The sequence below is a fragment of the Arvicola amphibius genome, chromosome 12 (assembly GCF_903992535.2).
Source record: "Arvicola amphibius chromosome 12, mArvAmp1.2, whole genome shotgun sequence".
NCBI lineage: Eukaryota > Metazoa > Chordata > Mammalia > Rodentia > Cricetidae > Arvicola > Arvicola amphibius.
In genome coordinates this window covers 93,319,537-93,337,677 of record NC_052058.2, presented here as the reverse complement: position 1 = coordinate 93,337,677, position 18,141 = coordinate 93,319,537, and the positions used below count along the sequence as shown (strand labels likewise).

At 45.6% G+C, this 18,141-nt stretch overlaps 1 protein-coding gene across 1 annotated transcript in view; it reads right to left on the bottom strand.

Annotated features, from left to right (window-relative positions):
• Nucleotides 1–14,083, bottom strand: part of Nckap5 (NCK associated protein 5) — a 799,776-nt gene extending 785,693 nt beyond the window's left edge. Inside the window, exon 1 of the mRNA XM_038349244.1 lies at nucleotides 14,015–14,083. Within this exon, the coding sequence (XP_038205172.1) occupies nucleotides 14,015–14,083 (69 nt within the window). The remainder of the gene's footprint in view (nucleotides 1–14,014) is intronic.
• Between the last annotated feature and the right edge of the window lie 4,058 nt (nucleotides 14,084–18,141).

The window sequence follows — 18,141 nt, the reverse complement described above, 5'->3', positions numbered from 1 at the left end:
GTGCCTGGCTATGTCTCCTCTATCTGAGTAAAACCTCCCTCTCTGCACAATGATAGGCTCTCCAGGCACTTCGGGGCTCCTCAGGAAAGTGATTAAACCTAAAATACCATTTGTGATCTGTTTTCCATCAGAGGGAGGGGAAAAATGGTCGGATGCTGGGGGTTAGCTCCATGGGAAACTATGGCTGCAAGTTGGATCTTTGAGAATTAAATCAAATTGAAAATACATTAAAAGCTATTTAAAGAAATCTTCCCTGAGCCCTTTGTTAAGTGGAGAATCCTTCTGGAAAGAGAGAAGAGTGGTCACCAATGTTTCATTATACAACTGGATTCACATGAATAGGACTTTCTCAAGAGGAGGTACAGGGGAGCAAAGTGGCGAGGGCTGGACCTCCCCCCCCGACACACTCTCAGAGAAGCTCCCCCACTTACCCCTGCTACACATCCCCTGTACACAGAATCCTCCCATAGAATCTCACCACAGTGCAGAGAAAGGCTTGCGCAAGGGAGAACACACTATCTGCATTGATGGGATCCAGGCTGAAAAGGCCCTACCTGCTGTGAGAGAAGTCACTGTAAAGGGACCATTGAAGCTAGGGTACCAGGCCCTGCAGTGTCCCTGGAGTCATCCACATATCACCATAGCAACAAGGGGAAGCCAGAAAACCTCTCACTTTAAAAGTACACAATAGAGACATGTGTGTCACAGACACAAGCAGCACACACTGGGCAGGAAGACAGACTTTGTTGCTTGGAGTCGTGTGACCTAGGACAAGTTAGTTAATCTACTCTAAGCTTCTTTACCAGTATTATGAGAATAATAATACCTCTACCTCCATGTTTAGAAAGAAAAAAAAGCCATTTATGTTTGTAATGTGTACATATGTATATGCACCTATATTCTGCATACATGTTGAGACCAGAGGCTGGTGCGGGGGTCTACCTTAGTTTTCGTTTTATTTATTATTAATACTGTATGATATGCATGCTATGGGAAGACATGTCCATGGTATGCATTTAGAGGGCAAGGCATAACTCTGTGAAGTTGATTCTCTCCTTTCATCTTTCCAACAGTTCTCAGAGTGGATTTCAGGTCCTCAGACTGGTGAGGCAATCTCTTTAACCTGCTTAGCCATCTACGGCCCCTCCTTATTTTCTGAGACAACGTCCCTCACTGAATGTATAATGCACGGACTTGGTAAGACTGGCTGGCCAGGGAGCCCTGAAGCCTCCATGTGTCTCCCTCTCTAGTGCTGAGGCTGTGGGTGTTTCCAGAGGGTTCTGGGGAACTGAACCCAGATCCCCATGCTTGTGTGACCTAGTGAGCCAGTTCCATAGAGTCCTCATAAAATGAAGAAGATTACTGTAGAAATGGCATCATTTGGCCTCTGAGAAGATGAACTCGGCCATTAAAAGTAGTTGCTGCTCTTCTAGAGGGCCCAAGCTTGGCTCTCAGCACTCATAGTGAATGGTTCACAATTACCTATAACTCCAGCCCCTGGAATTCCAACACCTTCTTCAGGCCCCCATGCCCCATGTGTACCCACACACATAGAGTATATACTAACATAGGCACAAAAACATCCATGCAAATAGCAAAAATAAAATAAATCTTAAAAAATAAATAAACCATCACCACCATTTCCCCACTACTAGATCACATATTAATAGTGTGTGTGTGTGTGTGTGTGTGTTGTGTTTGTGTCAGACTAGCAACTTTCTTTCTCTCTCAGACAACAGTGTTCAGTGCAGATCAGAGCTACTCTATCCTAAACCAAGCACTGAGTCTTGGTTTCTTTCTCGTAGTCAGAACACACCTGGTCTATAATGTAGTGTGGAGCTGCGGGCAGGCCTGCTTTTCATCCCACCCGGCTCCTGCATGGTTAGCTTTACACCCGAAATAACAACACACAAATTGTATTCTTTTAAACTCTGCCTGGCCCATTATTTTCAGCCTCTTTCTCACATCATTTCTCGCATCTGGCATCTCTCTCCCTGAGGAGCGGCATGGCAGTCTATCTCACTTAGGAGAGGCGTGGCATCTGACTGAGCCATCTACCTCACTTCCTTCTTCCTGTTCTGTCTACTCCACCCACCTAAGGGCTGGCCAATTAAATGGGCCAGGCAGTTTCTTTATTAGCCAATGGGAAGCCTCCATCACTATAACAAAGACTTTTCTCAACCAAATGACAATAGAGTAAACTGACTTCATTGACAGCTCAGCTTAACACTTAAAACGCACGTTAACTCCTGAATTCCATGTTAGCACTCATGTCTAAGGTAGCAGCATGCCCCAGTAGAGGATTAGATCCTAAGTAGATGCAGGCTTTCTATATTAACCAGGATCCTGGAGCTTCTGCTTGGTTAAGTTACAGAGACTCCCAATCATGCATTTTATCTTTTGGCGTGCATACACAGGTGCCTAATAAATGTTACTTTTGGTGATAATAAAACAAAAGCCAAACTTTCAAAAGCTGAGCTATCCAAAAGGCCATTGTCTACATTCTTGGCAGCCACTAGAGAGCCCGTTTTCCCAAGTCAGCAGCCGCTGAGGAGACTGGCCAAGGGCCAATTCCCAGGGTTGGCGCATTCCTGGGGCCTGGCAAGATGCCACCGAAACCCTGCTTCCTCTTTCTCTTTATGTAGTGGAAAACTTTTTTCTACTTTGACTCCTCCAAGTTGTCCTCTGCTTCTCCCCCAATAAAGTAAAGGAAGGTGGTTAGATGGGAAATGTTCTCCAGGTCTGTCCCCCAAACCCATCTATCTCCCACTGATCCAAGCTGGCAGAGCTGAGAGCAAATGAAAACAGAAGGCAAACGAAGAGGAGCCTCACAGCCCAGTCCACTAGGCTGATCCCGCAGGGGCCCTGGAAGAAAGACTCAGCAGGACCCGGGGCACAGCAAGTCATTGTGCATGCGCTTGGAAGAGCATGGGCACTTTTTGGAAGACTTCGGAATAAAACTGCCTGTTATAAATAGTCATTGGCCAGAATTCAGCTATGAGGGCAGAAACCCAAAAGCTCCAGAAAAAAAAAATACAATGTTCCATATTAAAAGGTCTGGCATGATCATTAATAGGGAACTCCCAAGCAACTGGAGTAAGAAGAAAGGAATTCTGGGCTTGGCAAGAGACAACCTGCAGCAAAGAACTGGGGTGGACATTTCTGGCTGAGAGCATCCTGGGTATGCCATTTTCCTTCTTAAAGACCATATATGTATATTTTAAAAAGCAAAGGGGAAAAACCTGCCTTTTCTTTTCTGAATGCCCCCTTCTATATGCAGACAAAGAGAGCTGCCATCTTGTGTGCACAATACAAAGAAGATGGCATGCAAAGCTCAGTGCTGCGTGTGCCCGAAGTTACTCCCCTTGGTTCTTTCCCTTGGCCATGGGAGGAAAGACATCTGTTTGCTTATACATAAGAGGTATGGAGGCTCAGAGAAGGCAGGCAAGATGGCCAAGCTCATACAGGCAGGAGACATGCGTATCTAATGCAGGCGGGTTCTCCAGCCAAGCATGTCTGTACAAGATATTTATTCCTTCATTTAATTATTATTGTGAGTATGTCCATGTAGACGTGTGAGGATGCACCTGTGGTGTTTGCATGCACGAGTGTGCACATGCATGAGGAAGCCAGTGTAAAACCTAGGCTGTCACTCCTCAGATATCAGCCTTTGTGGAGCCTGGGTTTCTTACTATCCCGGAAGTCACTAAGTAGTCTAGACTTGCTGGTTTGCTGGTCAGTGAGCCCCAGGGATCTGCTGTCTCCATCTCCCCATTATCACTGGGATGACAAATATCTGCCACCAGATCTGTTTTATTTTACATGGATACTGGGGATCTGAGCTTACTCACCAAGGGCTTTAACCACACCTCCATCTCCCTAGCCCAAGAATGTAGAATTCTAGTGAAGTGACCAATCTAACAGATCACCCTCCTATATAGCCAGTGTCATGCACAGGTACACCAAGCATCTTCATCCGGGACCCTGCAGGAAAAAGATCATAACACAGGTGCATAGGACCTGAGTTCTGAAGATGTCTCGTCAGGATCGAGTTCAGGCAAATAGCCCAAAGTGCCAGGCTGAAAACCCACACATAGAAGCCAACTTCAAACGCCATATCAAAAGTGGACTGTTGGGTGTGGCAGTGCCTACTTTCACAACTGCGGCACATTCAGGAAGCAGAGGCAGCCTTTAACCCCAGCACTCAGGTAAAGGTGGGTGAACAGCTCTCCATTCAAGACCAACCCGGTCTACATAGTGAGTTCTAGAACAGTCAGGGCTGCACTAGAAGACCCTGTCTCAAAAACCAGACAAACAAATGAGCAAAGAAACAAAAGGCAATGGGGTTAGGCAGATGGCTCGCTAGGCAAAGAGCTAACCTGGCAAGCTCTGGGTAAGAGTAAAAGACCCTGCCCCAAAAATAAGGTTGAGAGCTGCTGTCTCTGAGGAAGACCAAGCCTGTACCTTTGTTTCCACTGCTAACTGGGCATGCTTACACACACATACACACACACACAAACACACACACACACACAAACACACAAAACAGACATATACACACAAAGCATACACACATCACACAATACACACACATACACACATCACACATACATACACTACACACATGCACACACAAACACATCTATCTATGCCTGGTTTTCTTCTCAGCACAAGTTCACTCCCTTAGCCCTTCTGAGTGAATCCACCTTCCACACTTCCCGTCCTTGCACTGGTCCCTGAGTGGCACCAGAACACCTGTCCCTCTGACTTCAAACTGTTCCCTTCTACTGTAAGGGAGTAGAGCTCACAGAAGAAAGAAGATGGCATTCTGATCCACTGTTGTTAGGGACACCATTGCCCATGGTCACTCCACCTAAGGTGGTGTTTCCTGCCAGCTGGGTGACTCCTCAAGCCTTGGGCTACTAAAGGACAGTTATTGCTCAGAGACAGTACATCCTCCTTGGTGCAGGATCCCATGGGTCCCGATGTGTCTCCCACCCTCCCCGCCTGCCACCTCCTTGTTTCCCCTCCTGTGGCCTGGCCTGAGGATCCCATCTGTCTTCCTCCCAACTGACAAAAACAATAGATCTGGCCCCTAGAGTGTGGGGATTTCTTCAGATCCTTCTACCAGGATGAGAAAAATCTCATTCAAGTATCTCCTTCCCTCCTTCATTCCCTCTGTCCCTCCTTCTTTCCCCTTTTCTTTCATTTATCTTCCTCATCCTCCCTCCGTCTCTTTTCTTCCATCTCCATCCCTCCCGTCCCTCTTTTCTTTCTTCCCCTTTTCTCTCTCTCCTTTCTGCCCTATGTCTCTCTCCCTCCCTCCCTTTTTTCTCTCTCTATCTTGACTTTCCTCCCTCCTTATCAACTTCACCAAGCAGGCCACCCTATGTGACCCAGAAGATCCTGTCTGCCCTGTCTGCGTCACCTCCTCCCATGCTCGCAGAGCCAGCTGGGAGGCCACATGAACAACAACAACAACAAAAAAAAAAAAACAATGATAGCAGCAGCTTCAACCCTGGGCACCTCACTGATGCCTGCAAGCACTGTGTCTCCGAACAGTCCCCACTCACACTGGGTGACTGCCAGGCCCCTGAGCTCTTCTACCTCCAAAGATGGCAGGCCTCCAACAAGAGCTTCCCATATAAAAAATCCAACAGCCCCCAAGCTCCTCACAGCGCCAGCTCTGACAGATGGATCCCAGAATTCAGCAGACTAAATGATTTTATTTCCCTCAACACAGCCATGTGCATAAGGCAGTCTGTGAATGAACTGTACTAGGAAATCAACCAGGTTGAAGGCAGCCACTTCAAACCAAGGACCGAAGAGGTGCTGAAAGACAGAAGGGGGACAACCTCTGAGGCACCTCCAGAAATGGACAATTATGATCCATTAAGCCCCATTAAGGGATGGAAATTTATGAGGAGGAAACATCTGGAATGGCCTAGAATGTAAAGGAACCAGGAGAAACCTCCGTGGGGGCTTATAGAAGGGATCCCAGGCCAGAGAGAACTGCGAAACTGGTCCACGAGAAGGGGACTCGGTATGTGCATCTGACGTTAAGTGGAGTGTTTGAATATGATGCCCCCGGATTGGCTCTCTAAATAAAAACTGAAATTGGGTTGGAGATGAAGGCTGTGAACAAAAGTGGCAGAAAGATCATAGATACTGGCTAAGCTGGGCCAACTCAGTACAGCCTGTGACTCCTGTAGGTGTTTAATAAATGTTAACCAATAATAAATGACAGCATAGGACGGACAATTAGTATACAACAGCTGAGATCCTGATGGTGATACTGACACACGGACAGTTGGAACGATTTACACAGATAAAGCAATGGGAGCGAAGAAGCCCCATCATTTAGCTGTGTGATGCACCTGCCTTGCACCAGGAGGCCGGAGAGGAAAACATGAAGGAGAGAATGAACCGTGGTGGCCAGAGGGGACAGCAGGAAAGTGACTCAGGGCTACAGCAGAGCTTACCTAGGGTCTAGAAACGACAAATCTAGTATAAACCTAGCACACCGAGGCAGATCTTAGAGGCTCTGTGGCTTTCTTGGTAAACTCTTGCTGCAGGGAGAGCAGGGACACCACAGGTTAAATTCAGGCTGGTATTGTAAAGAGAAAAACAAAAGTCCTTCTCTTTGTGTAAGAACTTTTTATCAATAGAAGGAGAAGAGTAATTGCTTTTTTAATCCTCAGAAAGAAAGAGAGCTAGCAAGCGGGGGGCTGGGGGATGATGGGGTGCACAGGTCTTGCAGAGCCCATACGTCATTCTTTAGGATATGTCAACCTCACTCTTGAGACAGGGTCTCTCACTGGCCCGGAACTCACTGGTTAGGAAACACTATCCGGTCAGTAAGGCCCAGGAATCCACCTGTCTCTACCTCCCAAGGACCTAGGTTCCAAATCTCTGCCACCGCGCCTGGCTCTCTTACTGGGTTCTGCTTGTGTGGTAAGCACTTTGCCCATGATGTCATCTTCCGAGCTCCACAAATGCTGTTGTTTGTCCTGCTGAGTGCATGCTGCTAGCGCTCAGATCCCTGAATATACTAGACTGTTAAGAGTTTCACACACTAGCAGAAACCCTGCTTTGCATTTCTGGGCCCTCATGTGGCAGAGCGTCACTCACCAGGTGCTCACCTTCTGTGCCCACGGGTGAAGAAAGGGCACACAGGAAGAGTGTCTCCACGCTGGCAGATAGGGCATCAGAAAACAATCCCTTGGGATGAGCACCCTGAAAGTGAGAATGTAGGGGGAACATGCCAGAAGGATGGATGCCCTAGAGCCTGGTGGGGTTGAGCGGTTTGAGGATCTACCCGCGAAGAGATTGATCAACATGCTACTGTTGTTATGGACAAAGCACTGGAGAGCCTGCCATGAAAATAGTACAAGGCCGCCATAGGAAAATGCAGGAAACTCAGTTGCCATGGAAACTCAGAGGCTCTGATAATGCCGGTTATTGAACGATGGTGAGACACCAGGAAGATGACAAGCAAATCTTAGTGCCATAAGGAAACAGGTATGCCAAGCAAACATCTCCACCCATTTGTCCTTATTCCTGCCAAGGAAGCAAGATAATTCCCCATCTCATCAATAACAGCATCTGTAAACGCTTTCAAAAAATGTCTAGTTTCTATTTTGATTTACTGATCTCAGAGACTCCAAGGATGCAAAGAACTACAACATGAGAGACTGACAGGTAGCACTCACTGCCCCAGCTAAACACAGTTGATGGTGGAGGTTGGGGACTACAGAGCATCTACTCCATGTCCCCAGAAAGGAAGTGGTCCATGAGCAGATGCTCTGGAAAGCACTCAGTGTAGTTAAACTGCCATACCTTTCCTCAGGTCACAGATGACCTTGAGAAGTTTATGATACCATATGGATTTTCCCCATAAAAATGTATAAATACACATTAATATGAAGCATTTCATTCAATTCAAAGACTTGGGAGTCATTGGCAGCCAGGTGAACCTGCTTGGTGAACTCCAAGCCAGCAAGAGAATTTGTCTCAAAAACAAACTGGAATGATGCTACTACTGTTCACTGGCCTCTATATACATGCGCTCTCTCTCTCTCTCTCTCTCTCTCTCTCTCTCTCTCTCTCACACACACACACACACACACACACACACACACACACTTCACATGCACACAATGCACCTGTACACAGGAACATGTATACACACACATAAACACACATGCACGCACACACATACAGAACATATACAGCAGCATCATATTGCATGAGTAGTATGTTATCTCCTCACCCCAATCATGGCAAACAGCAACAGCATCTCTCCATACCTGGATTCCATGCTAATGCCTGGAGATCACGGACAAACAGCTACCCAGAGGCAAGCACAAACCCATGTTCATCACACTAAGCATAGTCCATGTGTCAGGCCTTAGGGGCACAAACATGGATAGGACATGGCCTATGTCCTCTTAAAAGTTATGTTTTAACTCCATCAGGGGTGACCTGCTCCAGGGTATAGGGACAGCTGGTCATGTCTGGAGGCTGACTGGGTAGCCACAACCAGAAGAGATGTTACTAGCACCTGCTGAGTAAAAGGCTGGTGTTCTGCTACACATCCCACAATGCACAGAACACACCTACCACAAGGAATTATTGGGTCTACAGTGTCAACACAGTCAAATGGTGCATGTGGCAATAAGTTAAATCAAGTGACTAAAATCCCATCAGGAAGGACATTTTGATAATATCCTTCATTATCTGGGCCCAGACATAAGCTGGTAGAGTATCTTCCTAGCCTACATAAGACCCTGGATTCCGTACCTAGCGCTGTATGTTAGCCAGGCACACACCTTCTCCCCAGAACTTGGGAGACAGAAGCAGAATCAGAAACACACAGTCATTCTGGGCTACACAGTGTCTGGTCTAGTTTCATTTAGCTGCTGTGACAAAACATTCTAGCTAAAGGCAATTTAGGGGGAGAGAGGCTTTATGTCAACTCATAACTTACAGTCTATCATTGAAGGAACTCAGGGCGGGAACTCAAGCAAGAACTTAAAGCAGAAACCATGGAGGAACACTGTTTACTGGCTAGATCGCTCAGGCTTATGCTAAGCTAGCTTTCTTACAAAGCCCATGATCACCTGCCTAGGGAATGGTGCCACCCACAGTGGGCTGGGCCCTCTGACAACAATTAATAACCAAGACCAAACCCCCACAAACATGCCCACGAGTCAACTGAGCAGGGCAATCCTTCAAATGAGACTCTCTTCTCAAGTGACTCTTGGCTGTGTCAAGTTGACAGTTAAAGTTAATTAGACAGCAAGTTTGAGGCAAACCTGGCCTGAATGTGACCCTGTCTCAAAAAAATAATTGAATGGGGACATTTTCAAGGGAGCCTTTGAAGATGTGGCTATTGTTTCAGTTTACTGAGGGGAACAAAGAAAAGTCTCTTCCAGAGAAAGCCTAAAGGATGAAGGAAAACCCTTCTGGGTGGCACCAACTGCTAGCCTAGAGGTGAACTAAACAATAGCATTCCCTCTGGAAGTGGGAAATCCTGCTGGTTCTCCCCATCAGTCAGCAGTCTAGCCAAAAATCTGCTTAGTTCTCCGATATCAGTGTAGAACCCTGCTGCACCCTGCCAGGAAAGACAGCTACCTACCAGCTGGGTGTGCTCCACCTCCCCCCAGCTACTCCCCTGGGGCAGTAATTCCTCGAGTAAATGCTTTCTAAGCTGGGGGTGGGGTGGGGTGAGGAGGGCTGGTTCAAAGATCTGGTTAATCTGAATAAGAAAAATCACAAAATCGGAAAGCAGACCTAAGCCCACATTCCAGTACTCATGTTGCTTATTCCATATGACTCTCTCCCTCCCTCCCTCTCTCCCAACACCACGCCTCGGGGGATTGTGTTTTCTGGAACCAGTCTGGTCTCCTTTATCACTGGGCATGGGTATGGCAGGCGTTGTAGACCCATGGAAGTTTCTGGTCTGTCAGAACAGCTGGAGGCCTCTGGGGCAGGGAAGCAGCACAGAGAGGCTCCCTGTGGCTGTCACAAAAGAGGTTTGCACTTGGGAGCTTTAAAGTATGCAAAGCCAGACCCAATCTGAAATTTCAGCCCCATCACACACCAGTCCCACTGCCTGAAGGACGCTGAGGCACGCACCAAGCTGCAGATTTCTCATTTGTAAAATAGGGACATCCAGAATTCTTCCCTTAAAGAGCTGTTGTATTAGCCAACTATTTCCATATAGAGCATTGAGTAGACAGTCTGGCATGTATTAAACTTCAATAAATTTCTGCTACTATTATTAAGGGAGGGAAACCATTGTGGTCTAACCTCAACGTGTGATTTGCCAACCAAACGCGCAGAGCAGTCAGCTAAGGTAGTTGCCACCGGCCTTCCTCTCTAGGCCTTCCTCCCCACTTGGGAACCTACATTTTTTCATTTCCCTTCCACTTAAATACCACTTTATCCTTATAAAGGGTCATTTAGGAAGTAAAATCACCAACATCAAAGACTGAAGATTATAACGGTGGGCATGTGTGAGGTCTCTCCCAACCTCCCTCTCCCCACCTTTCCTTCCTCCCACATACACATACACCTGATACACACACACACAAGTGTACACACACCACACACACTTCAAATCCCTCTGTGCCTATCCTCCAAATTGTCACTAAAGGACATGAACTGTTCTTCCTTCTTTGTTTTTCTTCATCTGAACTACATGTTCCTTCATTCTATGGTTTCTTTAGCCTAAAAAAATGTTTAAGAGCCACTATAAAAGTGCTATAACTTCTAACTCAACACTTCATGATTTGACTAAGTAAAATAAAAAGGTAATAAGGTTAATAATAAGAATAAGTACCTTATTCTTAGGATACATGAGGAGAAAATTTCTTCTGCAAAGTTTAAATGAGGGAATCACCACTGGGTCTCCTAGCTCACTTCCGACATAATGGTTATTGAGCTAGAGTCCCGAGCTGTGAAGACTCCACGCTTCCTTTTCATCCACCTAATTTCCCCAAAGGACAGCTCTTCCCGGGCTAATATTTAGTGAAAAGTAAAGAATAGAAATGAGAGATGGAGACCTGGACTCTTGGCCTGATCTCATTCTCCTGGTTAACTTTAGGAAAAGCAAGTAACTTCTCTGGATCTTAACTATTTCTTATATTAGGCAATGGACTATAGAACAAACACATCCCTAGTTTACCAATCCAGGATACCAAAGAGAAAACCGGGCGATGGTTCATTTGGTAAAGCATTCGACTTGCAAGCATGAGGACCTGAGTTCCATTGCCAGAATGAATGTAGGAATAAAAAATAAATAAAACAAAACCCACCAGGCTTGCTAGAACAAGCTTACAATCTCTGTGCTGAGGTGGCAAGGATAGGCAGATCCTTGGGACTTACTGGCCACTGTAACCAACCTGGTAAATTCCAGGCCAATGGGAGATCTGTCTCAAAAAACAGAGGGGAGCCAGCAAGATAGCACATTTGGTAAAGCACTCATTGCACAAGCAGGAGGACCTGGGTTCGAGCTGTCATTGGTGGTATATGCTTGTGATCCCAGAGCAGGGGAGGCAGAGACAGATGGATCCCTGAGGCTTGCTGGACCACCAGACTCATCTTTTAAAAAAAAGTCCAGGCCAATGTGAGGCCATCTCAAAAAACACGGTGGGTGCCAACATGATGGCTCAGTGGGTAAAGGGACCAAGGCTGCCACCAACCTGAGGACCTGAGTTTAATCCTCAATACCTTCATAACAGAAGGAGAGAACTGACCCCAGAAAGTTGTCCCCTGCCTCCACATACATGCCTTGCCATGTAAATATGTGCACACACACAAAATAAATAACTACACATATCCTTCATTTCACCAACAGCATCTATAGAATTCTACTCTTCTGGCTCACATTCTGAATTGGTCAAAGGTCTTTTATTAAGGACTGGTACTATTAAGTATTGAAAGACAATTGCTTAGTATGTTTGCCTTGACAGGATATTTGCATATTAGTTGAGACTAGACGCAAAAATAGGTGGCTCTGGAGACCAACCAATCAGGATGCTATTTCTGGATTAAAAGAATCCTTTTGAACTGTTCTCATCGTACCATATGGCTGTTGCTGTCTCTGTCTCTGCCTAAGCCAAGACAGATCAGACTGGCGTGACAATGTTCATGAAGACTTTCTCCTGCAACAGAGGCTGAGAAAACACCCCTGTATACCAGCTTTCCCAGAAGCTGTAAAGGGAATGGACACAAGAGAACACACACCTCATTTGCCCATTTCCATGCAGATATCACAGGATCTGGCGTGTGAGGTGTGGCTGCATCCACAGAGAAGAACACGTAAAGCATTACCAGCATCCGTAGCCTTGGTGATCACGCTGGTCAACACGAAGCCTACAGTCAGCACCAGGTTCGGGGTCACATGGGAGAACTTGGCATGAGGATGCTTTGCATATCTCATTCTCAGCGTCCAGAACCTCACTCATGATGAAAAGCTTTAAAGGGAAGTGGCCATGATCACAAGAAAAATGACAAAGTCCACAGATTTAAAAAAACTGGACTCTGGATTCAGAGTAGAATTAAAGGGGCATAACTGACAAACCCGTTCGTCAGCTGTGTGGGATGGGAGATGTGGACGTGGATACGGAGGTGTGTGTGCATGTGTATATGTGTTAGAGCAGTGCAACGGGCAATCTGAGCATTCCCCAGGCACCCTGTCCACCACGGTTTGTTTTTGAGAAAGAGTCACTCACAAGCCTGGACCTGACCAGATCAGCTGGGCCAGCTGTCCAAGCAGTCTTAGAGGTCACCTGCCCTCCCTTCCCAGCACTGCCATCACACCTGGCTTTTTCACATGGGTACTTGAATAGCATGCAGGTGCTCATGCTCCCTAACGCCCAACCACGCTTTATCCGCCATGTTCCACCTAGCGGTCTCTAGAGGAGCTGCTGTCAGCACAGCAGAGCCCTGATACACAAAAGAGGGAGCCAAGAGCAATCTATAGTTCCCTAAAGAGAGAACTGGGCTAAAGGAGGGCCTTCATCTGATTTTCTGCTCTGGTCACATGGAACATGGAACAGAAGAGGTAACTTATATGTGGTGATCCAGAGCCTGTGGAAAAGAAGTCCAGCTTCTAAGCACAGAGACAACCTGTTTCCTTGTGCTAACCAGATCCTCACACACCAAGGGAAACCCAACCAGGCTGTTAAGAATGATGTCCACTGGGCCAGCAAGAGGCTGTGTTTGGTAAAAAGTGCTTGCCGAGCAAGCCTGATAATTTGAGTTTGGTCTCCGGCACCCATATGTGGCTGGTTACGATGCGTTCAGCTGAGATACCAGGGCTGCTATAACGAGATGGGAGGTAGAGACCGGGAACCAGTGGGAAGTTCCAGGGCCAGCTAGGCAGGAATACACAGCAGGCAGCCGAGAGAGAGACTTTGCCCCAGTTGGGTGGAAAGCAAACTGGACGCCTGGGAGCAGTTCTATGATCTCCACATGAATTCGCCACACTCACACACACATGCAAAGCGTATGCACACATGCTAAATCCAGTTTTTTAAAAGAACAATGTCCACCAGAGTGAGAACTCTCAGAAAAAAAATGTTACGTAGAATGGAATGAAGCACTCGGCCACTTTCAACACTTCAACACTTCAGAGCTGTATTGAATTTTTGTTCAGCTCCATAGTTTACTGCATGCTGGAGCAACTACACATAGGCCTGGCATTTGGACCTAAGGCACAGGCACATTTTTGTATAGGCTAATGTCTATTTCAGCCAGAATTAATGCAATTATATGTAATGTTGACAGATTATGACATTTACCTATTAAGACACTATACAAACATTCCAATAATTTGCTGGCTTTTGAGTTTGTAAAAAATAAATGAGCCCAGATCTCAAGGGGTGTTGCTAATGGGGTAAATGGAATCAGGGTTTTAGGAGCTGGGCGTTCAGGAAATAACAGTCAAAGAATAACGTATTTGAAGCCAAAACACATACAGTGGTCAGTGAATATTAGCACTTACCACAAGACTGCTGTCCAGAGAGAGTCTTTTACCAAAGTCCCTTTTATACAGCTGTCTCTTCCCCTCCATGGGTGAGTGATGGATTTTCCTTTGCAATTTATCAGAATCCCCCGTCTGTCTCCACGGCCACTGCAAAGAGTGAACATGGGTTTTGTGATCAAGCGCAGTGTTCAAACTTCTCATTTTGCAATGTTCCTACCAGAAACTAGGACCAAAAAACAGTACCCAGACCCAAACAGTGAGTCTAACACTTGCAAGGCCTCTCAGCTCAAAAGACTTCTCTCAGGGGCACACACTTGAGCCATCTTTGTGGAGGTGTGTGTGTTTTTTTATAGCTTGTGCTTGCAGGGCTGGGGGACGGGCTGGCGCATTAAATCAGCAGACTGCGGCCAAAAGCAAATGGTCTGCATCATGCCACACCTGCCCCATACCTGTTCTCTTTCCATCTGCCAGAACAAGTCTCTTTCTGCACACGCAGGTGCTGCCTGCAAAACCCATGAGCTCATACCCAGAAAACCACACTCCAGAACCAAGAACTGCTGAGCCTTAGATCCAGCAAGGAGAACCCCAAACTTGCGCATTATTGTCAATATTTAATTGTCAAAACGTCATGTAAGCTGGGAGCTAGAGAGACGACTAGAGCTCTGACTTGTCTCGTTGTTTTGGGGTTGGAAAATCAGTTCCCAACACCCATATCTGGCAGCTCATAACCACACAGAACTTTGGCTCCCTGAGATCTGATGTGCTCCTCTGGCCTCCCTGGGCAACTGCACTCACATGCAAATACCCCCACGGAGATATATCATCTTGAAATTAGAATAAATCTCCTGAAATGTCATTTCAAGTTTTTGAGCATTGGAAGATCCATCGGTTTTGAGGAAGCCAGATCAGTAAACTCTGGATAATGTCATCACAGGCAGCACCTATTTATAAAAACACTACTTTTAGCATACAGCTCATCAAGGATTACATGGATGCTGCTTGTTCTCAAATGAGCAAGAATTTTGCTTAATAAAAGTCCACCACATGTATTAGGTTCCAAGTTTCATCAATTGTAAAAGACCAAAAAAAAAAAAAAGGGGGGGGGGGAATGTGCCCTGGTGACTTCACCATGCTACAGTGTCCCCACACCCATGAGTCCAGGCAGCACAAGGTCAAGTCTGTACGTTAACTTTTAAAAGGGAAATGAGAGGTTTTGATAAAATGGAGGATGGACCTAGGCGAGATAAGGATAGGAATGGGAGGCAAATACAATCAAAATGTATTGTAAATACACGTGAAACTCCCAAAATCATTAATAAAATGTATATATTTTTAAAAAGAAATGGATTTGACTCTATTTCCTAACCCCTTGGCCACACGGCCATGAACAAGTCAACCTCTCTGCCTGTCTTTTTTTTCCCTCCCAACTAGTATAGTCATTTAACTCTATCACTGGAACAATGAGGGAACTGTTGAATAGTAGATTATAACTTACAGGGAATTATAAAAATCAACAGGTAATCTTAACAACTACTGAATAAAATTCACTATGCCTTTGATGGTTCAAACAACAGTTGAAAATATAGAAATGTCCTATTATCCTACAAAACAAGATAGCCAAGTAGGCCAGATACAGAATGTTGTGATAAAAAGCTATGCAAATTAGCTTTTTTGTTTGTTTATTCTTTGACAGTTTCACACACACACATAATAAATTGTGGTTATTTTCTCCCCTCTTCCCTTGTCTCATTCCCCTCTTTCTCCCACTAATCTCTTCTTCCCAACACATCCCTTTCCTACTCTCTTGTCTATTTGTGTGTATGTGTGTGCACGCATGTGCATCTCACCAAGTTGCTTTTATGATTTAGTGGAGTTATCTACTAGAGCATGGGCAACTTACCAGTGACTATACCACTGAAGAAAACATCGCCTCCTATGCCAGCAACAAATAACCGCCTATAGCTAGCTCCTCAAGATGGGAGCTCCTCTCATCCTTGGTAAAACACTGAAGGTACAGGCATAAAACTGAAAAGATTATGTGTCCCCACTCTCAATTGTTAGAAGTCCAGCCTGTATCTGTACTTGACCTTATAGTCACATGCGGCCTCTTGTTTCTGGTTCTCCCATCACAAAGATTAACCTAGATGGGTTCTACACAGTCTACCCAAAGCTCATCCACTCTGGTAAGTGAATGGGCTCACTCTCTAGTTCTGCACTCTTCCTCCATTTTTATCACTCCAGGTCTCCCATTTGTGAACGGCAACCTTATCCGACACCACTAGCATATTGAAAACCTTGCATCTGTCTACCTTGAATTAAGGAGAAAATTCTTAAGTATGAACATCTACATGATAGTTGGCTATAATTATCACCTTGAGATACACTAGAATCATCTAGAAAGAGAGTCTCAGTAACAAGCACTATGCCTTGGGTTGGCCTGTAACCTATGAATACACATGCTGTGGTGGGCGGTCTTCATTATGTTAATTAGTGTGGAATAATTGAGACCGGTGTGGATGGTATCATTCCTTAGGCAGATAGTCCTGAACGCTCTAAGAGTAGAGAAATAAAGCTGTGTACAAGTGAGCATGCGTGCATTCATTTCTCCTCTTTACTAAGGATGTCATATAACCAGTTATCTCAAACCACAGCCATGGTGACTTCCCCGAAGTGATGGATTGTACCCTGGAAGGGTGAGCTAAAACAAACTCTATCTACCACAAGTTGCTTATTGTCAAGTTATTTTTCTCCCCAGCAATACCAGTGAAAGTAAAACAGCCTACATCTTGCCAACAGGTCTTTAGAGCCCCCCAAAACCCTAAGTGAATTCTGACAAGTCTGCTTTTATCTTAACTCTCACACCATCCTGCCTGATCTCCCTGCTCCCAGTTCAGGCGCTGGACCTGTCTTACTTTCATCAGAAGACTTTCACAACAAATACATTAGGTGAGGATTCCCTTTCTCTACCGATTTTCATAGAACATTCATCACCCTTAATACCTAAGATAGTGTCTTACACGTAACAAATTCTAAATGTATGTGTGTGTTTTCAAACAAAGATGTTAGATACTAGTCCTATCGCCATAGGAGGAAGTGTTTGTCAACTGATACTGCTTGGGGAGCTGACCTTCAGACTTCTACCTTGCCATGTGGCAGCCCATTCTTTGCCTCCTTGACTGTAGTCATGGTGGCTAAGACCAGTCTGGATAAGAATAGCTATGACACAGAGAGACTGCTGGGGATGACAACCTCCCCTCTATCAGATGGATACTTTCCTTATTTTTAATCCTCCCCAACACAATAGGCCATCAGTTCACAGACAGCATGTATATTCTGAGTGCTTACTACATAGAATACTCAAGTCCTAGACGTTGGACGCCATGTATAAGAAGGACTAGCCGTGGTGACATAGCTCTTCTGGTAAAGTATCGGACATGCAAGCATGAAGACCTGAGTTGGATTCCCCAGAACCCACATTAAAACTAAGAGCAATACTGTGTCTGAAATGCTAGTGCTAGAGATGCAGAGATTTTTATACTGACTGGTCAAAGGCAATGTAAAATATAATAGTGGATTAATAAAGAAATGATTTCTGCTAGGAGGATTGGCTCTGGGTGGAGCTAACTCAGACAACTTGCCTTTACTGACACTCTGGTATGGCCAGTGGCTGTCTAGACTGGACACACCAGACAGCAGCACCATGAGCGTCTCCCAGCTCCCTCTTCCCCAAGCAAGCCAGGCGGTGGTGGCACAGGCCTTTAATCCCAGCATTCGGGAGGCAGAGGCAGGTGAATCCCTGCGAGTTCGAGGCCAGCCTAGTCTACAAGAGCTAGTTCCAGGAAAGCTAGGACTGTTACACAGGGAAACCCTGTCTAAAACCAAAAAAGGGGGGCTCACCACGCTCCCTCCTCTGCCTCTCCTTCCTCTCCCTCATGTACTGCTTAAAGAAATGTTTTAAACTCCTTATACAAAACAGCTCTACACTGCATGAAAATCAGAATAGAAATAAAATAGTTACATAAGGAAATCTTAAAATAAATAAACAACCAATAGCAAGAATAAAAATAAATAAAGACAACATGCATATAACCCCAGCGGAATGGAAGAATACTGAGATGTGACTAGGGGAAAAAATTTCTGCAGTG